At 46.4% G+C, this 25,612-nt stretch overlaps 2 protein-coding genes across 13 annotated transcripts in view; one reads left to right on the top strand and one right to left on the bottom strand.

Moving 5' to 3' along the window:
• Positions 1-25,612, top strand: part of ATXN2 (ataxin 2) — a 121,809-nt gene that overhangs the window by 90,137 nt on the left and 6,060 nt on the right. For 3 of the 10 annotated variants that reach the window (XM_045776782.2, XM_045776790.2, XM_045776827.2), the window contains 5 exons: positions 3,241-3,294; positions 8,696-8,841; positions 9,517-9,744; positions 12,044-12,212; positions 13,070-13,701. In XM_045776782.2, the coding sequence (XP_045632738.2) occupies positions 3,241-3,294; positions 8,696-8,841; positions 9,517-9,744; positions 12,044-12,212; positions 13,070-13,098 (626 nt within the window). In that variant the 3' untranslated portion in view covers positions 13,099-13,701. Of the gene's footprint in view, positions 1-3,240; positions 3,295-8,695; positions 8,842-9,516; positions 9,745-10,748; positions 10,824-12,043; positions 12,213-13,069; positions 13,702-13,840; positions 13,964-14,708; positions 16,989-19,158; positions 22,548-25,612 lie in introns of those variants that run through there. The other 7 variants (XM_045776798.2, XM_045776805.2, XR_015722329.1 and 4 more) reach the window with 6 other exon arrangements.
• SH2B3 (SH2B adaptor protein 3) overlaps positions 13,464-25,612 on the bottom strand; it is a 43,153-nt gene continuing 31,004 nt past the window's right edge. For 2 of the 3 annotated variants that reach the window (XM_045776856.2, XM_045776847.2), the window contains exons 3-8: positions 18,781-18,882; positions 18,610-18,701; positions 18,423-18,520; positions 18,106-18,320; positions 17,841-18,012; positions 13,464-17,672 (exon numbers count right to left, since the gene is read on the bottom strand). In XM_045776856.2, coding sequence (XP_045632812.2) covers positions 17,377-17,672; positions 17,841-18,012; positions 18,106-18,320; positions 18,423-18,520; positions 18,610-18,701; positions 18,781-18,882 — 975 coding nt within the window. In that variant the 3' untranslated portion in view covers positions 13,464-17,376. The remainder of the gene's footprint in view (positions 17,673-17,840; positions 18,013-18,105; positions 18,321-18,422; positions 18,521-18,609; positions 18,702-18,780; positions 18,883-25,612) is intronic. The other variant, XM_045776866.2, reaches the window with a different exon arrangement.

Consider the following 25,612-nt stretch of genomic DNA (forward strand, 5'->3'; position numbering starts at 1 on the left):
CTGCTTCACTCCTTCCTCTGGAAGTCATGGGCATTACATATTTTTATTGCGGTTTGTTAAAATGAATGCTACTGTGTTTCTGCCTCATGCTGATTTTAAGTGCTCGAAATAGTATAATGTTGTATCTGCTTTAGACATGAGTCACACTTTAATCATTATAAGCAATGGTAAAATGAAAATGAGAAGTATCCTTTGTAAAATAATTAAACAATATTTAAAAGAATAATAGGCAAAAATCTCCATCTTAGTTTTGTGGCTGGAGAACTTTGTGTAGGTCAATTTAATGTCTGTCTAAAGTACTAAAATAATATGGTTTTCAGTGTTGAGAATTTAAAATGGCATTTCCACTTGTATCTTGTAGTAATAGGGACAGTGAGTTGACCCATATTATATTTTTCAAAAAACTTGAATTAGTGCTAGTTTCATTAAGATGTAAGTTTTGTTTTGAACTTTCCTGAACACTGCTGTACTGTCATTTAGGTTTTCCCATTGGCATTTCAGTTTTTTGGAGTGGGAGGAGAGAAATTTTCAGTTTATTCATACAAATGAATAGTATACCACTATGAGTAAGAAATTATCATTACAAGTAATTATGTGGACATTTCATTTTTTAAACCTTTTAAAACTTTTTTAATGACTACAGTTATGATATTTTGTAGGTTCATAGGAATAGGACTCAGGCAGCACAGTAAAGTTTCTTGTCGCCCATAACCCACTGCTCGTGCTTTCTTCCCAGAGGCGTGCTCCCACTGCACAGGTTCACAGTGATAGGAATGTTAAAAGATTAAAGGCATTGTTGTAAAATACTTAAATCCGATCTTTATTTTACACATTATCACTTAAAACTTTCTATTGTGGATTGTGCCCTTTAAAATGATATAATTGCCATGTTTGGGGAAACTTTCTTACAGAAAACCCATTCATAATTTAATTTAAAAAAATACCAACGGACTGATTTGGCTTATGATTTTGGTTATGATTGCTTGTCACTGGCTTGTCTTGACCAGGACTAAGTATGTATGAAATTGCATAAAAGCGTATTCATCACATATGCTTCTGTGTAATTTGTATACATTTCAACAATTTTCTGGTTTGCTAAAGGCTTAAGTGAAAAAGTTTGTTATGATTTTTTTTATATATTTCTGGTAAATACATTATGATTTAACAAATGGAAAAAGTATTTCTCCTCTCCCATTTTCTAGCATACTCCCCTTGGAATAAGATCTAAAACTTTTGAGCTAAAATTTCCATTACTTTTTAGAGAGTAGCTATTTGTGTACCCACGCTTATGAGACATTGTAGTAATACTGTGGTGTTGAGAAGAATCTTTCTCTTCAGTGTGTTCATTCACTGCCAGCATCTGGTTTTGTCTTTCGGATGGATGTTCATTGGTTTGAAATAGCCTGTATAGTAAATACTGTATGTGAGATGCTAATGGTTTTATAACTTTTATAACTTTCCCAAAACATTTCCATTTGAGAAGTAGTTGTCCTCAGACCCTGAAGTCAATTCAAATGTGGGTAAATCAGAAATACTGCAGACAAGACACTAGATCTAATGTCCAGTGAAATCTGGAATGATTTGTCATTAAGACTAGTTCTTTATTGCCAAGAGAAAATTGCTCAGCCAGATCTGAAACTACTCTCCTGCAATTTACACAGGTTGTATTTAATTGACATCTGTTGGTGAGGGCAGACTGGGATGAGGCTACGGACTTGATATGGTTGTTGCTGGTTACTCACGTTCTCGTTTGGATACTTCATACTCTAAAAAGAACACTAGAAATGAAGTGTTTTATTCTTTGCCATCATAAGCCATAATTTAATCAAGTAAAAGCAAGTTCATTAATTCTTCAGTAATTTATTTCCGTTATTTTAGATCTTCTAAGACTTAATTATGCCAGATAATACACTTTTAAAAGTAATTATTTTAAACTAAGACAAATCTGTTGCATAGAAATATGCTAATTTCACATTTTTTTCCCTTGAACAGTTTATATTTCATATTCCCAAAGGAACGAAGTATTTTGAGTATGAATTATGTCTATTTTTAAGCTTCATTCTATCTAAATATTTTTAACTTTTTATGCAAACAAAAGAATATGCACCCAGATGTTGGTGACAGTTCCATGTCACCCTTTTGTCGTCAGTTTGTTGTTAACAGCCATAGCAAAAGGCTTTGAGAATAGAAAGGACACTAATGACTACAAAATGAAAGACTGATTATTGTCTTTAAATGGTTGGTACATTTAATATAAATATGCTGACAGATTATTGAACAGCTAAATTAGATATTAGACATTCTAAGTAGTTGTTGACCTTGTTCTCTTTCTAGCTATCTTAGAAAGGAGTTTGATCACAAACTTCATCTTTTTGACCTTAATCTAACTTAAATCATTGCTTTTGCCCCTTCCCTCCTAAGAAATTACTTTTTGTTCCCTGGTCTTCTAATTCATCTAATTTTGTTTTATGGCAGCGGTATTTTTCTCTTTCAGAAGTAGTAGTAATAAAACTTTCTCTACTAACTAAAGCCATCAGGGAGAGTTAGATCCAGAATCCTCTTTGAGTTTGTTTTTGGAAGCTTAATGCAGATAAATGAGAAAATACAGGAGGTAAAAAGATTTAAAATGCACCTGTTATCCCTCCACCTGACAACTACCTGTTAACATTTTGTTGCATATCCTTCCAAATGTGCTTACACACATACACACACACACACACACACACACACACCCATTTTTCTAGACATTTTAATAAGAAATGATATTATACCCATGTTTAATATTCCTATTATGTTTCTAAATTTTGGGGTTCACTTCCAAATGCCTAATAAATATCTTACAGAATAATGATGTCTCTATTAATAATGATTTACAAAATTGTGTGAGTCTTTTGAATTAAACTTGGTAAATATTCTCTTATTTTGGTACATTATCTATATTCAGGTTGTTAATGGAATGCCATGTTGGTCTTTTGATTAGATAATGATTTTATTCCTTTCATTTAAGCAAGTCGGCATGTGGAACTCGACACATCAGTACAGAAGAAAAAGTGTCTTTTGGTTCAGTCCTATCTTGCTTAATTTTGTAGCAATGTTTAAAGTGCTTGTCATCTCTTGTAAAATAAGAAAAATGATTTATGCATGAATACAGAAAGAAATTAATAAATGTCAACCTTTCCAGAAAATTAGGAAAATGCACACCTCAAAAGGCTAATTTACCTTTCTATTTCCCAAATTCAGCATGTCCCAAATTACCATACAACAAGGAGACAAGCCCTTCTTTCTACTTTGCCAGTGAGTTGGGTTTTTTATACTAATTTTAATTGAACAGTAAAACACTTTTTAAAGAATACATGTTAAGGGAATAGACTTGTTGAGCAATATTTTCCTCGTGCCAGACAAAATCGTTGAATATATGTATATTGTAAATAATTTAGAGTTTTAAAAAAGGAAATACAACCCAGCTTAAGAAAGCTGGAGTTAATTAAAAAATTGAGTTGCTTCAGAAATTAATTTTTGCATACCAAGCAAACATGTGACAACTGTTTTGGAAATGCCTAATATTTTCCTTATTCAGAGAAACTTCTGCTGAACTGCTTTTTTTTTTTTTTTTAATCCAAGCCACAAATTTAGTACAAAAAACTTAAGATATTAGGCTTTTTCAGTATCCTGGTAAGAAGAAACTTATCCTTACAAGGATTTTTTAATTGAATAGGGTTGAAATTCTAGGGAAGAAACATTTCTGTCTTTTCAGTCTTCATATGACTGAAGAAGGTTTAAAATATTCAGGTGGTACGTGCCCCAGGATGTTTTGAGCTTCACCAGGAAAGCACAGCCTAGCTGCTTGATATGTTTGGCAGCACTGGCCTCTCTCACCACTGATGAAAAGGTAAATAAGCAATGGCTCCTAAATGGAGAAAGTCTGGGTGGGGCGCTCTTTTGGAAATGAACGTGTAAGGTGTGTCTTCTTTATTTTGTAGAGCAGTTTTTAAATAAGGCTAGTCATAGACTTTCGGTATTTGGATAGGAAAGGTACTAACTTGCAGAAGTCCTTCAGAAATGTATGCCAGTAATGAGCCACTTCATGTGCAATACTATATTCTAAGGGATATTAGGGATTAACATTTTAGATACTAAATTTTGGATTATCTTAGAAAGACTTAATGTCTGAATCTACTAAATGCCAGATTTTAAAAAGTTGAGAAAACATTTTGACTTAAGTTTTCATTAACTGTGTCATGACTTGGTATCCAAAAATAAGTGTATACATGTTATTCATTTGGTGCTAGGAATTGTTAACAAATTTAATCCTTTAATAGATGCTCTTTAAAAAGGAGTCTTGCTGTATATACTATTAAAGGGAAACTTTGTATGTGATATATATAGTATGTAAAAGACAGTGTCAGTCATTTCATTATGTACTCAATTTGAGGTCTCAAATGTAGTTATCCTCACCATCTTACTGTCTCTGATAGTAATTTTGGAGTCAGTTTCCTGGTAAGTAGCTAAAAGGCCCTTAATCATCAAATCTAAGTGTTAACTGCCTTAGTACAACTTTCCCTAAAAGGAATTATTAGTTTTTAAAAGAAACTAACAGTGGGGCTGCTATTTGTAATTTAATTTGCTGCTTTGTACCACCCCTTCCCACAAGCCGTTTTGTCATGGTTTGGTCTAGTTGCCTTTTACTCCCGTTAAGAGTTCATTTTTCCTTCACTTCCTTTTTTCTGAATTTAGCATCAAATTGGAAGATTTTGTTTTCATTTTTAGTTTTGCAGTGCTGGTGATCTCTCATGACTTGTGCATCCAAGGTCAAAATGATAAAACCTAGTTAAAAATTAAACGCACAGCCTTATGGACTGAGTTGGCTTCAGTAAGATCATGGCTTAGGAAACAATTTTTATAATGTGGCTAATGTTATGGGGATTTGACAGGTCACACATTTAGAGTTTTAAACATTTGTATCAAGGAACGCAGTGAGTGGGGAAACTTCTGGACCAGGTAAAACCCAAAAAAGCAATGCTTCTTTCATTAGCCTGAATTCATCCAGGTTTCATGAAGGCAACTTAATTTTTATAAATAGAAGTTTAACCAATGAATAGCTGAAACAGAATTTTGAAGAAAATGTAGTTTATTTTTAACCTTTGGAATCTTTAGCTAAATTAATGAACTAATTATAATAATTATAATAAAAGCAGTTAATTTATAGACTCAGTAAAGCCCAGCATTTACTGTCTTTCACTCCCCCCTTTTCCCTTTCCCTGATTCTGGTAGATTTTTCCTCATTTATTCTCTCTTGGTTCCTTTCTGTTGGCTCTCTGTGCTCCCTTCCAACCTTTCTGCCCTTCAGCCCTTTGATGTCTCTCCTGTCCCACCTTTCTTTGTCTCATTCTTAACTGGCGTTTCAAGGAACCAGACTAGATTTTTGTTGTTCTGTAAGTATTGAATTAAAGTGTCAGTTTCACATTTTTCCCAATTTAGCTACCCAGTTTTCATGTTTGGGGGGAAGAGTTCCTGGATGAGGTACTTGCTTAGCAGAAATCTTTTAAGCAAGAAGATAAACAAAGGAAATTATTTCTAACTAAACCTTTTAAAGTTTTATTTGCAGTTAATGATGCATATTTACATGTGCTTGATTTTTCTTGTAATGCATTGTAGTTCGCTGTTGTTTAGGTAGTTCCCTAGGATGGGTGGGGTTTTTTTTTTGTTTTTTGTTTTTTTTTTTTTTTAACAAAAGCCTGTGTAACTGCACACAGTTTGGAGTACTTGAAGTATTTGTGCTATGAATGCAAATGAGATATAAATTAGAATACTCTATTTTAAAGCCTTTCAGTGTTGGTAAACTACTGTCACAGAGATGCCTTTTAAAAATGCACAGTAAAACATGTTTCATCTTAAAAATTTTTCATCTTTAATTTTTTTCCAAATAATTTCAAGATTTTAACCTTTTTTAATCGATGAATTACTTCATTATGAGACTTTATGGGCATAATTATTCTTGTGAGAGGTAATGTTTTTATGTTGGAAAATTAATAACATAGCACCCAGCTAGAGTTTTAATTTATTTTTATTTCCTTAAAACTTTGCTTAGAAGGTTATTAAAAGTACAAACATTTCTTGAATAAATAAAGTTTAAAAAATAGAAACTCTGAGATTCTGTACTCTGTCTTTATGAAACCTCGTAAATTGAGTTTGGGATTCAGGAATTGCTTTCCCCTAGAGAGATTTAGTATTGTTACAAATGAAAACATTTAAGAAGCTTAGGGCTAGGGAGGATTTTAATGCTAACAGTGTGAAAATAAGGAGCATGAGGGGTGCCTGGCTGCCTTAGTAGGTGGAGCACGCACTCTTGATCTCAGGGTCGGGGTGGGGGGTCAGGGTCATAACTCCACATTGGGGGCGGAGTTGTCTTTTTTTTTTTTATTCACTTGAGAGAAGGGGGGTGTAGGGAGCACAGCAGAGAGGAAGAGATAGAGGGAGAAGCAGACGACCAAACCAAGCAGGGAGCCCAAAGCAGGACTCGATCCCAGGACCCCAGGATCATGACTTGAGCCGAAGGCAGACGCCCAACCCACTGAGCCACTCAGGCTCCCTGGGGTTGTCTTACAAAAAAAAAAGCCCGTGGATGACTCTAGACAACATTTTCCAGAACTTTCTGTGATAATGAAAGTGTGTTGTAAATTGTGCTTTGTAATCAATAGTCACTAACTACATGTCGCTATTTTAGTTATTTAAAAATAAATTTGAAAAATGAGTATAACATTTTTATAAGAGCAGAGTCAGGTTCAAAATTTACATCAAGTCTTTTAGACTAAGTCAGTGCCTAGACAGTTTGGCCGGGGGGGGGGGGGTCGGGGGGTGGCATCTGAAAGTTAACCTAATGAATATGATGGTGAAGAATGGCCTCTTAATAAGCAAATGAATTAGAAGAAAGACACGGACTTTATAGACTCCGAGGACCATGGAGTTCAAGGGAAGCAATTAGCACATTCTTCCCAGCTCCCAGAAGGCAGACGTGGACTCTTCCTAAAAACACCCAGAGAATATCTTGCTGCAGTTTTCCTTGTTAATATGTTTCAGTGTATAGTAACTCCTACAGTTAGGGAAACCTTTTTGATGTATAAACGAACGTGTTCTGTTCAATCTGGGTGTTAACCAATATTCATGCCTGCTGCGGCATTGGCAGTGGATGCACAGGTGGTCCTAGCACTGGCTCTTTGCCTCACCCTTGCCTCTTTTAGAAGATACACATATGGGGTGCCTGGCTAGCTCAGTTGGTAGAGTGTGCAGTTCTTGAAATCAGGGTTGTGAGTTCAAGCCCCATGCTGAACATAGAGTCTACTTTAAAAAAATACATACATACGTATACAGTTCGGGAGATAACCAGTTAGGCTGCACTATCGGTGGCCTTTGGCCCTACAATGTCAGGCATTACAGAATTGCTTCATGTGCCTAACCCTCTGCATAACATTTCTTTGGGACATGCCGGGTGTCACCAATGCTGGTGACTCTTGGCAGTCTTGCCTGTTAGACTGCCAGAGTTGGAGTGCCTGATCTCAAAGCAGTGCTTGTTTCTTCCTGTCAGTCCCCTGTATGTCTGTATTCGCTCACATGTCATAGGAGGAACATGAGGAGCTATTTTGGAATTGTTTCTGTGTATGGACTTAGCTTCTCTGGGATTTGAGGACAATTCTGAGAGCAGGCTGGAAGCCCTGTGTTGCTCGGGATGTGTCTTGAGAACACTGCTTAGCTCATTGCCACATCGTGGTTAGATTTGTATCCGTGTGCTGTCAGTAGTCACTGGAAGCAGTGAACTTATCTTACTGAATTTGATTCTCCAATTGCTGTTTTGGGAATACATGAGCAAATGAATTTATACCTAATCTCTTGTTTGGTATCAAGGTATGGTCCTTGCTGAGATCCATAAAGAATTGGCTTTAGGTTCTTATTTTAATGAACACATTTTTACTGAGAGTGGCCCATCATATTTCCTTTAAAGTTATTCTAGCTAGTAAAAATCTTTCTAAAGGCTGGGATGCTTTGAAGGGAGTTCATTTTTCTACATAGTGTAGGTAATTCCATTTACTGGATTTTTTAAAGCAAAGGTGAAAGAGATCCTTGAGTAGGGAGGGTTCAGGGAGTGAACTGAGTGGCAGAGTGACTTCTGTGATCAGCTGAGATCAATTATGGTCATTTGGCCGTGAAGATAGAGCCCTGACCTTGCCACGTACCTTACCTGGCCCTTTCCCCCAGCCCCATGCAGTCAGTGCCCGTGGGACACTGCATCTGCTCCAGGCAGTAGCATGGTGAGGTTAGCCAGATGATGGCCTTGAGCTGAAGTGTGTGTGTGCGTGTGTGTGTGTACGCGCACGAGTGAGAGCGAGCAAGCGAGAGCGAATTTTTTTGTTTGTGCTTAAGTTGTTTTTTCAGGAAAATCTAGTGACTATTTTAAGAGTAAATTTAATTAGATTTTAATATAATGTATATAGCTGTGTTACATAAAATGCTAGTCTGATTGGTAAGTGATAACTTCACACTTAGATTTTCAAGAAAATGGATGGTTTAAATGGAGTCAACACAGATTGGTAAAAGCATGTTAGGCACTGAGTATCACGAAAGCTCAGCTCAGGAGGCATAGAGGAGCAATTGAGACTGTCCTACGTGTCGATTGTACACACGCCTTTTTCTTTCACTTCAGTTTCTACTGGCTCCCTTGCTCAGCAGTATGCGCACCCGAATGCTGCCCTGCACCCGCATACTCCACATCCGCAGCCTTCAGCTACCCCCACGGGACAGCAGCAGAGCCAGCACGGTGGAAGTCATCCTGCACCCAGTCCTGTTCAGGTAAAGAGAAACTCAGGTCTTGTAGAATTGCATCCTCTTTCTGTTTAATGAGCGTTTTCTTCAGTGCTAAGTATCGTGCTAGGTACCACGTGATCAAAACACCTCACACCCCTGCCTCGTGGAGCCAGCACACAGCTAACTCTGCCCCATGTGCCCCTGGGACTTGTTGTTGTTGTTACTGTTTTTAAGTCCTATTAAGATACATATTGAGAATGAGGTGATATGGGTAAGTTCTAGAAATAATTGAAAAATCTGATTTAACATCATATAGGGGATTTGCTTGGGACTTTTCTTGTTTTCATTCCTGACAATTATACAATGAGGTTTTTTTCCTATTAGCTTCTGCAGTTATGTTTGTTAACAGGGCAGTTAAGGATCTCTTGGACATCTTTCAGTTCCCTGGGGCAGTGGTCTTGTTTTACCTCTGCTTGATGGAGGGCTTGCAATGGCCAGGCTGAGAATTGGGCTTGTGCCCAGAAAGGAGTGTCTCTGAACGAGAGGTGCCCCCCAGCCCTGCCCTTACCACCCTGTACATTCTCTGGTACTTGCCACTGGCCCTCGTCTTAGATGGGCCCAGTGGAGCCACTTTCATATGTGGAGTTCAGCTTTATGTATGACCTTAACTGCTTTTCATTCATGAAATGGTTTTCTCAGTTCTTCCTTGTCGCTTTGCAGCACCATCAGCACCAGGCCGCTCAGGCTCTCCATCTGGCCAGTCCACAGCAGCAGTCAGCCATTTACCACGCGGGGCTTGCACCAACCCCACCTTCCATGACCCCTGCCTCCAATACGCAGTCGCCACAGAATAGTTTCCCAACAGCACAACAGACCGTCTTTACAATCCATCCTTCTCATGTTCAGCCGGCATACACCAATCCTCCCCACATGGCCCACGTACCTCAGGTAAACCAGCTTTAGCCAACTTTCTGTGAAGACCAAGTAGAATATGAAAGTTATCAGATAAGCAGCAAAGAGCCAGACGCTCTGCAAGCTAGGAAACCGTGTGTGTGATGCCGTTTGCCTGTCTCCCTCTTCCCACTCAAATACATGTGATCTGGCCCTAAATGAATGTTGGTGTGGTTTTGTAATGGGGTCGGTGAAGTTGCTGATTGGTCAGTCCTTTAATGTTTCCCATCTGAGACCTTAAAAATACCTCTGATTTTGGAATGCAACCCAGTCCTTTCCTTCCTGTGTCTGCTTTGCTGTTTATATAGCTTCACTGCTGTATGTTGTACATAATCTATATATTCTGTCTCTTCCTCCCCTCCCTTCTTCCCTCTTTGTCTCTCCCTCCCTCTCCCCCCCCCATCCCTCTCTCACACACACATACACACACCCACACCCACCCACAGAAGAAGTCTGGCAGGGAGGTTGGACCTTCACAAATTCTCAGCTCTCTGAGGTGACTGCTCTGAGGCTGTCAGCTTGAATGTTAGTCACAGGAGTTCCAGAGAAATCTCTCCCCTTGTTTTCCTTGCCTATCAGTACACCCGCTTTGACCATATGTTGTACTTCTTGAAAGGGCTTGGCCTTGTACATTGGTGCAGTGTCACTAGAAGCTGGAAGCACTCAGGTGTTCCCATTTTTCTTAAAGAGCAGCCTGGGAGGCTCTTTGGAGCTCACCTCCAGCGTAAGCCTCTCATGGTTGAAAGGTGTGGTTGCCATTTCAGTGGTTGCTGGCTGCATCAGCTGCTGACAAAAGTCCAGTGCAATCCAGGGCCGAGTTAGATTATCTTCATAAGGAGCTGCACTGAAGTTGGGCTCTAACACTGTCCTCGAGGCCCTCGCTGGAGCTGTTAAGGGTGAATCGGCTGTATTTGATGGCTCTTTTCGCTGCTTTCATAACAGAACTCTCTTAGGCAGGTCTAAGCTAGACTGCTCACTGAACTCCATTTCATGTCGAATAGTGCGCCACTGAGGCTCTGGCATGCTGGGGGCTGGAGATGCGACTCAGTTGGAGCTCACTCTCAGAAGGCGACCTTGTAACTAGAGTTCCACAGCTCTGGGAAGTCTGGGCGTCCTCCTCTGCCCAAGTGAGGGTTCTGTAGTACGGCGCACTGCAGTGGATGATTTGCTTTGATAGTGGGGAGGGGAGCCGGTTTTCGTCAGGTGTGGGCCAGCGTGGTTTGGCTGAATCAGGAGCTTCATGAGAGCTGGGGTCCTGTAGGTGGTCAGCAGAGGCTGGTGGCTAAGTAGATACGTGAATTTACATGTAAGCTGGGGTTCCTAAAACCTCACTTTTGTGTTTTTGTGCTGAAAGAGAAAAAGGTTAACACTTCTAGGGAAGTCCAGATATGTATGCCATGGGCCCATTTGAATATGTAAGAGAGTAAAAACAGCATTTCATTCAAGGCTTATGGTGGTCTAGAACAGGGCACAGTATGGGAGGCAGGGAAGGAGGGCTGGGCTCTTCCTGGCCCTGCCATATCCCCTCAGAGCTGGGATCCAGTGGTTCGGGCTGGCTCAACCTTTTCCAACTTGACAGTGAGACCAGGTGGCACTCATGATCACTTGTTTTAGGGACACGGGGTTGGCCCAGATAATGTCTCATCACTCCTTCCCATTTCACTGGAGCCGTTTACTGCAGCTCCTCTTCCACTCAGCACATCTCTTAGAGTAAAGGGGCCCGACTGTCTTCTCTCGTTGCCCCGACTCATTCTTACAGAGATGTGCTGGTGAGCAGACAAGAAACAGAGGGGAGGGGCAAACGAGAGGGCTAAGGAATCCATAGATTACTGTCATCACCTGCTTTCCTAATTAAAAGGGAGGTTATCTTTAGAACTGTTTCAGGCCCCACTCAGAAGCCAGATTCTGAAGCATCATTGCATCTCACCTCCTATTACGTTGAGAAAGCTGCCCTCGGATCAGATATCTGAGCTTTGTGACGATCTTGCCCGACGTACATAGAATCCAGCAATCAGAAGTGTGGCAGGCCAGGATGTCGCAGCCCTTATTTCTCAGCCCTTATTTTTATCCAGGCTTGCTGGGCACCTGTTCCCTCAGCCTGGCAGGACCTGCTAAAGGGTGAAGCATGTCTGTAGGTCAATTGATGATCCACTAGGGAGTGTCCCCAGAGAAAAGAAAGGGCCCTAAGGGCCCCCCTTTGGCCTTTCCTGCCCCAGCCCAGTGAAAGGGAACACAGTTGACATGTTGTTTAAGCTGGAGATGTTGCCTGTATGCGTAAAAGAGCTCTCTGTTTCAGGCTCATGTACAGTCAGGAATGGTTCCTTCTCATCCAACTGCCCATGCGCCAATGATGCTAATGACGACACAGCCACCCGGCGGTCCCCAGGCCGCCCTCGCTCAAAGTGCACTACAGCCCATTCCAGTCTCGACAACAGCGCATTTCCCTTATATGACGCACCCTTCAGGTGAGGCGTGTGTGTGCAGGGGCCGCCGGGCACCCCAAAGCATTCTGCTCGCACAGGTCGAATGGCAGGCAGGGCCAGCGCTTCAAGCCCCGCATTTGAGAACTAGCAAGACCCGTCAGAGTGTGCACAGTAGGGCCTGTGATGATCAGTTCAGTGTCAGGGCCTGAGGCTTCCGGGAGCCGAGTCTGTGTGTGTTCCGATGGTGTAAGGGTTTGGCTTGATGAGAAGCAGCAGCAGCATTCTGTGTGGCTGGTGCATGCTTAGGACTCCGTTGGCCTTCCTTGTTACAATAGGCTGGACAGGGCAGCGTTTTCCTTCCTTAGTCCCCACCTCCCCCCCGCCCCCAGTCTGACGGGGGTGGTTACCACCATGGCCGAGTTTGCTCGTAGCTCTGGAGAAGACTACCGATGAGAAAGTGTGCTGCGTGTGGATTGGTTTTGAGTGTAGCCTTAGCTCCAGCCTATGCCCTGACAGGGAGAGAAGGCCCCGTGATCGTGCTCTAACACTCGATGGCTGCCATGGCAATATTTCACAGTCTAACCTGTTACTCTGAAAGCAATACTGGTGCTTGGCTAGTATTTGGGGAGGGGGTATGTTAAGGCCTTTTTTTCCTACCCCATGAGCAACAAATCTTCTAGGAGTTTTATCTGAAGTGGTTTTACATCTGACTGGTTTGTTTCTACCCACCCACCTACCCCTCCCCCTTTTGGTGCAGATGGGAGGGAGAAGAGTGAATTAAATTTTGAGTCTTGTTCAGCTAGCACAAGGATAGTTTACAGTCATGTGCTGCAGAGACACTAGGCTAATGTGTGGTGTTGCCAGTTTTCTGTTTAAATATCCACTTTTCTTTTTTACAGTACAAGCCCACCACCAACAGCAGTTGTAAGGCTGCCCTGGAGGAACCGAAAGGCCAAATTCCCTCCTCCCTTCTACTGCTTCTACCAACTGGAAGCACAGAAAACTAGAATTTCATTTATTTTGTTTTTAAAAAAAATATATGTTGATTTCTTGTAACATCCAATAGGAATGCTAACAGTTCACTTGCAGTGGAAGATAATTTGGACCGAGTAGAGGCATTTAGGAACTTGTGGGCTGTTCCATAATTCCATATGCTGTTTCAGAGTCCCGCAAGTACCCCAGCTCTGCTTGCTGAAACTGGAAGTTATTTATTTTTTAATGACCCTCGAAAGTCATGAACACATCAGCTAGCAAAAGAAGTAACAAGAGTGATTCTTGCTGCTATTACTGCTAAAAAAAAAAAAAAAAAAAAAAAATCAAGACTTGGAACGCCCTTTTACTAAACTTGACAAAGGTTCAGTAAATTCTTACCGTCAAAATGACGGGTTATTATTTATAAATCAAGTTTGATGGAGTGATCACTGTCTACAGTGGTTCAACTTTTAAGTTAAGGGAAAAACTTTTACTTTGTAGATAATATAAAATAAAAACTTAAAAAAAATTAAAAAATAAAAAAAGTTTTAAAAACTGATACCAAGTTAGTGTGTGTTTGTGTAAGCTTAAGATATTTCTATTTTAGGATACTTCGTATCAAGGCAGGAGGGCTGAGTGTGCTTTCTTAAATATCCTGGAAGGTTAGTTGTCAAATGACTTTTCTTCTTCACCTTCAGTTCTGGTTCAAGGTATCTCTAGACAAGACTGAGACATTCTCTTTGGTGGAAAGGTCCGCTCCAGAAGGAGGAAGGCTGGCCAGAGCTGGGCAGCACTGAGATCCCACATCCTCAGCTGGTTCTGTAAGCTTCCTTTTTAATATCTCCTGAACCCAGATGAGTGTTAGTCAGAAGTCGTCCTGAGTCACACACCTGTTTTACCAGTAGGGGGCAGGAGACACTTTTTAAAAAGAAACTCAGAGGGCTGAAAACAAGGCAGCGATGTACAAAGTAGCTTATTGCCGTAGACTCACAGCATTGCTCATGTTCCCCATTTGTGGGAGGACAGAGGGAAAAGCAGGTAATTGAGCAGAGCAAGGATTTTGCAGAGACCATAATGATAGAGCCTTTAAATATTGTGGCAACAAGTCAAGGTTCTGAAAACTTTTTTTTTAATTCATGTGTAGCAATTTGTACATTATAGCAAAATTTGCATTATTCAAGAATAAGTTACTTGTACAGTACATAAACAATACATAAAAATTTGCCAAATACCTTCTGCCTATAATGATGTAGAATGGATCCATTTACTCTGTTGTCATTACAGTGTGCTGCTTATTCCAGCCAAACACTGGGTATCAGATGTGTCCTTGTTAAGAGGCAGTGGATAATATACTATCAAGTTCCTCAAGCCTGTGGGAGATGTTAGAGCTCACATGACATTTGCGATAAGAGTTGTAGCCCTGAATTAAAAGCATGAAGGAATCTCAGGCAACACTTAGGGAAGAGTTCAAGGCCTTGATTTTAGGTTAAGAAACTGTTATGTAAAAATAGTGTTCTCTGGCCTAAGATTTTAATGATTGCTATTCCTTTTTCCTACACGGTCCAGAAATGATCAAAGGCAGAAGATTTATACCAGATAAAGCCATATGGATTGCTGGTCTAAAATTCAAGGCAGGTTAGTTGACTTAATTCTTTGGTGCTGGTGACTGTTAGTTTGTAAAAGTTCATTCAAGACAGAAGAAGGAAGTGATGGTGCTGGGAGCAGTCAAGCTATCCTTGTTGTCTGTCATTAGAGATAACTGGAGGGATCGTGGTGCTTACTATCCATCTGGCACTCAGAGCCCGGGCTCTCAGTGGAGGTTGTTGGCTTGGCTTCTTGCTGCCAGCAGCAGTCACACTGGGGCCAGGAGGGTGGTGGGGTATGCTGTGACTGTGCTGGGCTGGCTGTAGCCGGCAGGGCCATTGCCTCATTGCCTGTGAAGGCATGAAGCCCAGGGACCCACTGCTCCTTTTCCTCTATCTCAACCTGCTCTAGCAGAAAGAAAAGGCATTGGCTCAGTGTCACTTCTTCTCAGGCCATGAGGGGGCTTTTTTCCGGAATGTATTTGAGCTGTCCTGGGAACTTGGACATGTTTTAAAAAGTGTTTTTCTTGAGCATTTTACACCGAAGCAGTCTGGAGGTGGGTAACTTCCAATTTTCTGTCACAGAGTCTGAACTTGTCCTTGTAGCCAATGGGTCAGAGCTGCTAGTTCGCTGTGCCTGGCTTGCCTCTTGCTATTACCTGAGAATTGTATGGTGAGCAGCTATGAAGTGAGTGCCCCTGGCTTAAAGATGTCAAATCCCAGATGTTTAGGTCCCATCCCTTCTGGCTAGAGGGAGGGGACTCACTTGGGTTGTTGCCTACTTGGCCCCTTTCCTGTGCGGACAAGGGGACAATCTGTACCAGTGACTTCTCAGCACTGACTTTCTGTGCTGAGCTTTCTCTAAGAGAAATCCAGAACAGTGCTTACTTCTCTGGTTTACACTTCACTGAGCATTCATTACATAGAGAAACCTGCTTGATGTGTAGAAAAATGAAGGAAAGAAGTGTCCTTAGAAAAGACCACAAATCTGGGTCGGATCTGCTTTACAATCTATGAAAACACCCAGGAGCGTTGGTTTTTAAAGTGGTGAAGAGGTGACTGCTTGCCCCCTCCACCACCACCCCAAAAACCCCAGAAAATTCTAGAAGCAAAAGTGACCTCTGGGAATACAAAGAATGGCTGGAGGGAGCAGACCAAACCCTCACCCCAGATGAGGCAGGCAGTAGTTAGTTTTAGGCCAAGGGTTAAATTTAGCCTCTGATTGATCTATAAATGTTAAGCTGTGCTAAACTCCCGGTTTCCTAGAGGCCACTTTGGTGAGCTTGATGGCTCTACTGAATGGCTCCACTCTTCACTGCCCCCCCTTGTTTCTGAGCCTCTGCATGAAAGTTCTGGGAGGAGCCGGCTCCCCTGTGAATTGTATTACTGGTGAAAGGCAGGTACAGATAGAGCTCCGACTGCAGGACCCCCTGGCTGCTGGAGACGATGTGTCCCATGTGTACGTGCACACATATTCCTCGTCAAGTGAAGCCGTGAGCGGCTGGAACAGAACACTGATCCTGGGCTGTTACAGGAGTTTCTCATTAGCTGTGGCACCAGATTCCCAGCTCCTATTTTGGCTCAAGAATGAACCTAAAACCTTGTGGGATAGTTTATAAGCCATCAGATTCCTGGGGGGCTCTGAGCCGGCCCTGTTGGTGAAGGATTTACCAGAAGAAGGGGCCCAGCCTTTTTGTTTGTCCCTCCCTCACCCCTTAGTTAAACTAGTTTAACTCTCACCATAATTCTGCTATAAACCACAATCCAGTTTATTCATAAGGCACCAGGGTAGAATTACTCCTTGCCACCCTCCTATTTCAGTAATTGCCTGAATTTCCCTGAAAGGGTGACACACTTCAGTTCTCTACATTTAGGAAGGACAGTGGCTACTCAGCAGCAGGTGACTGTCCTGGGGATGAAAAAGACGGGGAAGCCAGGCGTGCTGGCTCAGACCAGGAACTAGTCAAGTAGGGTTGCATAGCTGTGTCTGACTACACAATCGCGTGGTATTAAAGAGTGCAATGAAAGAAGCAATAATTGAGTTTTGAAACCTGAATCCTTTGAAAAATTAATCTGAGGTAAAACGTTTAAAATAATTAACCTTGAGCTTTGTCCTAAAGCTGCGAGTCAGAGCAGGAGTGGTGTTTTCGCCTATGGCACAGGTACCAGCAGACCTGCCCCGTGGACTGAGGCTACACCAGGCAAACCACATGAGGATCCAGGGCTTGTTAGTGTTTTGGGCTTCCTGACAACCCCCCACCCCCACCCCGAAAGTCTGCCATCAGCTGTGACAGTGTCAGTGAAAAAGAGAACCCAGGTTCCACCACCAGCTCTGGCCCTCACCCCACCACCTCCTGTAAGAGGGATGGGGACAGGTCCTGGGGACTCCAGGCGGGAGCCAGTGGCATCTGTGAACAGAACTACATCTGTAAACAATAAGGAGAAAGCCCAGTGACAGACGGATGAAACTTACAGATGGCCCTTTAACAGGCCTAATAGAAGGGTCACATCCAAACCGGAAGGAGCAGTTCACAGTGTCCCTTAAATCTCTCTCTGGAAGGAAGGAAAGAAAGTTACATTCACAAGTTCACATCTCTGCTTGCTTGTGCTCCTCGGGGGCATGCGTGAGGCCTGGGGTTCCTCACCGCCCGTCAGAGAGGTGTGTACTGATTGTCTATGGCCCGTAGATGGCTCCGGGAGGTGGAGTCCATTTCGTAGTCTGAGTCCCGGGCTCGACTGGCAGGTTCAGGCTCCAGGTGCCGCAGGCTGTTGGCCAGTTCCTCAGGCGAAGGCACCAGGTGGAATATCTGCTCTGGGGGAGAGGAGCGGCCTGGGAGACCCTCTGGGCCGAGTCCCCGCGGACAGCCAGAAGAGCTAAGGTGGGGAAGGCCCAGCTCCGAATCCCAGTGAGCGAGGGAGAAGGGGAACAGGACAGTGTTGGAGGAACCTGGGGGACAAGTGATCGAGAGAGAGACAAACACGGTCAGTCTTCATGTGACACGGGGCAGATGTCGGAAGAACAAAAAAACCGATCTCTATGCCCCTGGGTGTGCAGCCAGCTTTTACCCACCACCTGGTTCCCTGTGCCACCCACCCCCTTTATCAAGGCTCACACCTGGTGGCTGGGAGACGACTACCACGTAGCTGGACAGGCGGACGTCACAGGCAGCTCCGCACTCGAGGGGGATGGGGGAGCGCTGGAAGTGGTGCAGCATGTCCACGACGGAGGGGAAGTGCAGGTGCTGCACTCGGCACTGGCCCCGCTCGGTCAGCGACAGGCGCAGGTGCTACGGGAGGAGCGGAGCATGGGCTCAGCCACTGGCCACGGAGGGTCTGGAACCTGGGGGTGGGGGTACAGCCCCCCCCACCGTGCCCCATACCTTGGCTATGCCTTGGAAGTTGAATGTGAGCACATATTCTCCACGCCGTGTCTCACTCTGCCGTACCAGGAACACTCCGTGAGCGTCAGGACCCTGCAGCTGAACCAACTGAGCTGCCTTCACCCGGGAGATGGGGCCGTGGAACCATGGGTAGCAGGACAGGAAGTGATCGGTTTTCTGACAGGCTGGGTCCAGCAACCCCCCAGGAGAAGCACCTGGTAGACAAGATGGGTGATGGTAACGCCCTGTGGTATCTTACATCTGGGGCTCAAGCTGGTTCTGACTTACATGAAGGACCGAGGCCTAGACCCACTCACCTTGGTTCAGGGAATCAGTGCTTCCCCCCGGAGAGTTGGACGTGCCAGGATCTAGGGCTGAGGGAATATGCATCTCCGGGTCTGTGCTCTCCAGCCTGCTGAAGAGGCTGAGGTTAGGATCTGGGGAGACCAGGGGAGCAGGAAAAGCTGTGCCAAAGGAGTGGGGCCCTACGGTCTGGGGCCTCACCCATGGCCTGTGCACTCCCGGAGCTCAGCCATCCAGGCATTCAGCTGCTGCTCGTCCCCCACCTCAAAGATGATATCTGTCCGGTCCTTCACCTGGCAAGGAAGAAGGGAGTGCTGTATGGGTGCCTCGGGTGTGCAGGTGTGACCCCGGGTGGGAAAAGCTGTCACTCACCTTCAGGACAAAGGTATAGAGGTTGTCTGGCATCTCGAGGCGTGTGCATCGCCGGACCTCCTGGATATTGGAGCAGGCTGCTTGTAGCTTGGGCTTTGAACTCTAGAAGACCAAGGTGGGGCATGAGGCTTGTTCCTGATGGCCCTTCACCCACCCAGGCCTCTGTTTTTCTGCAGTCTCCCCAAGGGCTTAGCTGGGTGAGGGTTCAGGGTTCTGCCAAGGGGGCACCCAGGCCTGGAACAAGGTCTAGCACTCTAGCTTGCCAAGGTCCCTGCTGTAGCCTCTGAGCACTGTTCCCACACCCCACACACTGAGATCCTCCGAAATCTAGGTTAGCTGAGTGCCAACCCCCTCTTTACCCGAACCTCTCTCTCTCAGGTGTTTGCCTGCTGACATCCGTTTCTGCTTCCACTGGTACAGCAAAGAGCCCCACCGCCCCCAACCCAGCCAGGTCACAATGGCTGCTGACCCCCTCATCAAAAGAAGCCCAGAGAGTGGATGTGAGAGTACCCAACCGAAGTCACCTTTCCCTCTGTGGGGCTGTGCCAGGGGGCCCAGGCCTTTGTCCTGGCTTTAGCCCCCCCCCCCCCCCATCAGTTCCTCATGAGTGCAGGCCTCTCCTGACCTAACATCAGCTGTGGGAAACAGACACTCTCACCACAGCTTAAAGAAACTCAAAATCTTGGAGGTGAAGTCCTGTGCCTGAGGGAGGGCAGATGAGGCTTTTACCTCTGTCCACAGCGTGCAGCCTGGAGCCTCACACTGCCGCACCTAACCAGCCTGCCTGTCTCCAAGTCTGAGGACGCGGAGCAGTGGGTGGGCTTCAGGATGAGCGCCTGCAGACTAGCTCAGCCACAGGCTCTTGGGGCTTCTGCCAACATCCCTAAAGGGACAGAGCCTGGTATGGCTGGCCCCAGTTAGAACCAGCTGGAAACCTACACAAAACCTTGGACCCAGGAGTCTGCTGTGACATCCAACATACACAGGGTTCAGAGTACATGGGAAGTGGTCCCTTACCCCTTGGCCAGCAGGAGTTCCTCTCCTGGGTCCTGACTGCACCTGGCTAAAGCAGGGGCTGATCTTGCATAGGGTGCCCCTAAAACACAGGTGCTAGCATCTCTAGGGCAGCAGTTTCTCAGAAAGGAGGTCTCCCCGCTACTGCCCACCCCCATCTCCTCGTCCTCCTCTTGTGATAAAGGTGATAAGACTGTTTCTCCCGGGGTCATGAGATGATCAATGGCTGCTTCCAGCGGGGGCCAAAAGCAGATAAGAACGGTCAAAGGAGCCAGAGATGGTGGGGGGGATGGACAGAGAGGCTGAATGAACTCAGCCCCGTCTCTCCAGTACCTCTCTCTCCCCAAGGACCAGGAGACAGCCAGGCCCACCTGGGAAGGGCCAGCCCGGCCAAGCCAACACAGGGCAGGGGCAGAGGGATGGAAACAAGGCAGGCCCGAAGGCTAGTTCCTGGCGCTGTGGCTTTGGGGGAAATCTGACCTCCACATCTCGGGCAGCAGCTGCCTTTTCAAGAAGTGGTACAAGGGCCCATCCCCAAGGCCACGTGTGTAACTGCTCGGGACACGCAGGCACTAGGCATCCATGGTGACCCTAGAGCCAGGCCACCTGCTTCAGCTATACTCCACCTGCAGGAGGGCTGTTGAACAATGAGGGAAGGAGCAGCCTGGCGGGAGAGGGTTGGCCAAACTGGGGCTCTTCCCAGTCCAGACACCCCCCTGTCCCCACCAGTCTGGAGGGAATAACAACTCTAGGAACCCCTGACATCTGCGGTGGTGGACTGCCTCGTCTCACTAGCGTGATAAAGGAGGGAGCAAGCTCAGGTGGCCAGTCAGTCCCAGCCCTAAGTGACCACCAGCCAGGCGGTTTTATCTTTCAAGTTTCTCTTATGTGTCCCCCATACCCCAGTTTTTCAGCCTGGGAGCCCGTGAGATGTGGGGAGCACAGGAGTCTCATGCAGAACTGACACGGGCCCTGGGCAGGCCGGAGTGCATATGGCTCAGCCTCTCAGAGCCTCTGTTTCCTTTCTGCAAAATGGGTAAAGTACGAGGGCTGTTTCCTTTCTTCTGCTTTTGCAGTTGGCTCTGCCTGCCTCCCAAGCCTCCCCACTCGCTCCAGGCCCTCAGGATCACTGGGAGGAAGTAGGCCAGGCCAAGAGGGAACAGAACTAGTCTCCCTTTCAGTTCCGCTCTGGGCCCTGGCCCCAGGGTGAATGCTGAGATTAACCAGCAAAGCCACTGGGGGTTTCACTCTGAAGGGGGGGGCCTCCATGCCAGCTCTGTCCCCAGCGGCTGAGGAACTGCTGACGTGGCAGGCGGCAGCAAAGAGGATTTCCCCCTCTCCCCCCACAGCCACCCCTGGCTGCACAGATGCTGGCTTCCATCTGCCCACTGTCTAAGATGACACAGGTTCTTCCTGACTCCTCTCAGGCAGCCTGGGGGACCACTGCCCCAGCCAGCCCAGTCGTCTCACCCGGTGCCGTACAGCTAGGGGCACAGCCAGGATCTGAACCCCAGAGCTGGTGTGTGCAACTACTGTGCTGTCTCTGATGGTGGAGAGAGGCCAGAGGCTCTGCCCAGACTAGAGTGGTGAGTGAGTGCATGGGGCAGGATAAACCCTGCCTGTGGCCACAGCCCTAGCTGGATGGTCCAAAGCAGGACTCGAGAGCACTGGTCCCGTGTGGAAGGACCAATGGATGCCTTCCTGGTTTGAGCATTGCAGTGGGACAGAGCTGGGATGGAGAGCTGAGCCCAAACCCTGGGGCTGGATCAGCAGCTACAGGAACATTGCGGGGAGGGGGGTGCTCCAGGTTCCCCTCTCTAGCATGCCCTCTATCCCACCTGCTCTCTAGACCCACCTCAGAGTCACACTTGGGTGACTGAAATGGCCAAACCACTCCAGATAATGTAGTGTAAGTAGCAGCATGTCGCTCACTACATCCTCTCCTGGGAAGTAAGTTTCAGCTCCCAGCATCCACAAAGCTAGCTGCTTTCCTGTGGCTGCTGTGATTCCTGGGGGAATAACCATTTCTTTCTTTGCCCTGGCAGCTAGGAAGCTCAAAGGCAAAGATGCGGATTAGCTTTGACACTGTCCCCACAGCAGGGCTTGCATTTCTATACCTGACTTTAGGCTCTATACTTCTCTCATCCCTCTAGATGTTAGTGTTCAGTCTTGTCTCTGCTGCTACTTCTATAACCCTGGCCAAGTGGCTCAGCTCTCCATCAGTGTTGTCGTCTGTAAAGCAGAGCTATTTAATAGTCGCTGTCTCCTTGCACGGTTGCTATAGTGACTGGGTAAACTACTGCAAGTGGGGGGAAAAAATGGCCTGACAAACAGCTGTTGTTAAATTTCTAGGCTGGGGTGTGGGGCCAGCCAAGGTGGGTGAAGCCCAGGGTCCACTGTATCAGAGCTTCCCCTCCAGGTGGCCTGGGGACTGGACATACACGTGACACGCACATGCCCTCGTTGAGCCCATCTTGCAGTGAAATCCGCATGTCATCTAACCTACCTGCGTACGGGCCCTAGTGAAGGTGGGCGAAAACAACAGAATGTAGTTTATATTAAGATGTATTTCAGGGGCGCCTGGGGGGCTCAGTCAGTTAAGCATCTGCCTTTGGCTCAGGCCATGATCCTGGGGTCCTGGGATCGAGCCCTGTGTCAGGCTCCCCACTCAGTGGGGAGTCTGCTTCTCCCTCTCCTCCTCCCTGCCCTGCTTGTGCTCACTCTCTCAAATAAAAAATTTTTTTTAAAAAATGCATTTCAGCGTGACTATGCAGACAACACAATGACCCACTCAGGTTTGTTTCTGAGTTTGTTTTAAATGATTGAGAACATAAAGGAGCCAGGGAGCAGGGTAAGCCCTAAGAGAACAAGGAGTGTTCAGTGGACATTAAAACTGGGCAGAAAGTTGAGGTGCTTCTCTAAGACTATACTGTTCTGGCTCTAGGTTTGTCATCTCTTGTACTTCTAGATGGTGGCAGGGACATCTCTGCCTCAGCCTATGGGTTTACCTGACCCTCACTGACCCATGGGTCCCCTTGCCCCCACTGGTGGGGCTTTGGGCTTCAAATCAGCTTAGGGGGGTTGAGAGCAACAGATGGAACCAGACCTTTCCTATGTCTCTCCGCCTTGTTTTCCCTCATGCTGTCACCTGGAAACTGTCCCATGACCTGCTGCTGTTCCCCATGTGCTAAGTTAGGGCAGGGCCACAAGCATAGGCTGAGGGCAGGGATGGCCCTTCCAGAGTCTTCCAAGGTAACAGGCTATATCCCACTCCGCCATGCCCTCACAAGCACTTTGAATGGGGCCTGTCACCATTCATTCCTTCAAGACCCCAGCAGAGGGACTGGCCAAGCACTCACTGAACCCCAGAGGAAACAAAATACACAGTCCCTGCCTCACACAGTTTCCATGATAACAGGGGAGACAGATGCCCGACATGAAGGAGACAGGAAGGACCCAGGAAGGTGGGGGAAGCAGTGAAGGGCCACAGAAACAATGTGGGCTCACCTCCATTACGAGGAGAGCATAGCTGAGCTTCCCAGGCACCAGGATGGCCCTTGCAAAGGCCCTGAGGTGGGAAAGCACATGAGCACCTCGGGAGGCTGTAACCACAACGAGGTGGTTACAGTAGGGCCTCAGAAGTCCCCGTGCGGTCTCGAGGCTGTGGGGGTCAGTCAGGGCTTGTTCGAAGGCAGGGATGTGGAAATGGCAGCTGCATGTACAGTTCAGAAGCTCCAGGGAGCTCACACTAAATACCTCGACAGCAGCCTACCAGCTAGTTGGGCCAGAGCAGCTCTTACCTCCCTCTCCATGGGAAGCCGGAAGGGGAGACAGCACTAATTCACACCCAAGTAGCAAAGGGCCTGGCACGGAGGGCACCGTGGTGTGGGCAAGGCAAGCCCTCACAATGGCCTTATTCCGTCCACTGCACCCCACTGGCCACTGGAGGAGCCCTTATCCAATGAAAGGCTCGAGGAGAGGCGTCTCACCATCTGGAATTACCCAGACCACAGCAGCCCCCTGGCAGTCTTGTCTCTCCCAGGGCTTTGGGCCCTCACTCCTCTCCTACAAAGAGCAGCAGTGGAACAGGAAGTAGGATACAGTGTACAGCTGGAGGTCTAGGTTCCCTAGACCCCTGAGCCACATGCTTCTGCAGCAGCACCTGTGTCCTCTGGGCAGCATCCCAGAGGCCTGGAGCCCAGCTCGAGATGGTTAGACGAGTCCTAGCTCCACCACTTAGTACCTCTGGGATCCTGGGCATGGCACTAACCGCAGCCCCAGTTTCCTCTTTGGTGACATGGGGACAGGAAATAGATCCTGCTGACCTCCCAGGAATAGAGGGAGGATGGGAGATGGTCTTGGATGATGGCTGGAAAACTTAAAAGACTCAGAGGAAATTCCAGATCCCAGTCATAGATGGCTGAGTCCCCCCATTCCTGCCCAGAGCCTGGAATGGGTGCTGCCTGGAGGAAAATGAACGAAGGATGAAACATCACTGTGGAAAATGCCCAGTCAAGTCTTACGATGGGTATCAAAACACCAGCCTACGTACAAGAAAAAGAAAATACCCTGACTTGTTTCCCACACACCTCCAAAAACGATTTTAGTCAGGGATCTCTGAGTGGGAGGGAGACAGCTGCTAAAATATAGAGCAAAGTTCTACTTGCTACAAATCTGTCTCCGAGCTACCTGGCAGCCAGTGCAAAAAGGGACTCTCCCGGGGCGCCTGGGTGGCTCAGTCCTTAAGCATCTGCCTTTGGCTCAGGGCGTGATCCCGGAGTCCTGGGATCGAGCCCCGCATCAGGCTCCTCCGCTGGGAGCCTGCTTCTTCCTCTCCCACTCCCCCTGCTTGTGTTCCCTCTCTCGCTGGCTGTCTCTATCTCTGTCGGATAAATAAATAAAATCTTTAAAAAAAAAAGACTCTCCCAAGAGAGGGCAGCCCCTTGTGCATGGAGAATCCTACGCCCAGTCCACGGAAGGCTCTGGGAAAGTGCCAGAGCAGAGAAACCTGTTGAACGCACGTGTTCCCATGACTTCAGCCACCCAGCGTCCGTCTCAGAAACCTCTCTGGGGCCTGCATCATTGCCCCACAGCAACCTTCCCATTCTGGGGCTTGGGAGTTAGTCCTCACCGTGAGTCTTCACTCTGCCTCGTCCTCTATGGACAGATGACACCCGTCTGGCTTGTCTTCACTTTTATAAGATCTAACAATGCCACTAACCTCCCACGAGAATCTGGTGACAGTGTGTGCAGAGTGCTTCCAGTGGGTATGGAAAGGTCCTGGAGGATGAACGCAGGCCTTAGGAAGATCCAATCTGCTCAGAAGCAAAAGTCCCCCCCCCCTCCGCCGCCGGTCCCACTGCAGTCGGCCCACACAGCCGTCTCCCCACTTTACACTGTAAGCTCAGGAAGGCCTCCCTTCTTCCTTTCACCTTTGCCTTCAGCAGGGCACAGAGTAAGTGGCTCTAAGTGTTTGCTGAACACCCCAAAGTGGAAAGGTGGGAGGAAAGGTGCTGGAACTTAAGAGCACGGCAAGAACCACTGCGCGGAGGCCAGAAATACGGCCAAATCCAGAAGATGGCGGGGGAGTTGGCTGGGGCTCGAAATGCTGGCAGACGCCCCTTCATGAGCACCTGCACGTGCCAGGCACTGGGGCCTGGGCTATCAGTGGCTTCTGGACTGTTGACTCCATAAGCTGTCACCATTTAAAAATTTTTTCCAATTTCACAGAAAAGAGCATCCTTTTGAAGAATAGAGGTACCAGGACCAAGGAAGCAGGAAGGTCACTGTCCCAGTGTAAGGGACAATCGTTAACGTT

Source organism: Ursus americanus, chromosome 30, assembly GCF_024610735.1.
Source record: "Ursus americanus isolate L20-20 chromosome 30, mUrsAme1.1.p, whole genome shotgun sequence".
Lineage (NCBI taxonomy): Eukaryota > Metazoa > Chordata > Mammalia > Carnivora > Ursidae > Ursus > Ursus americanus.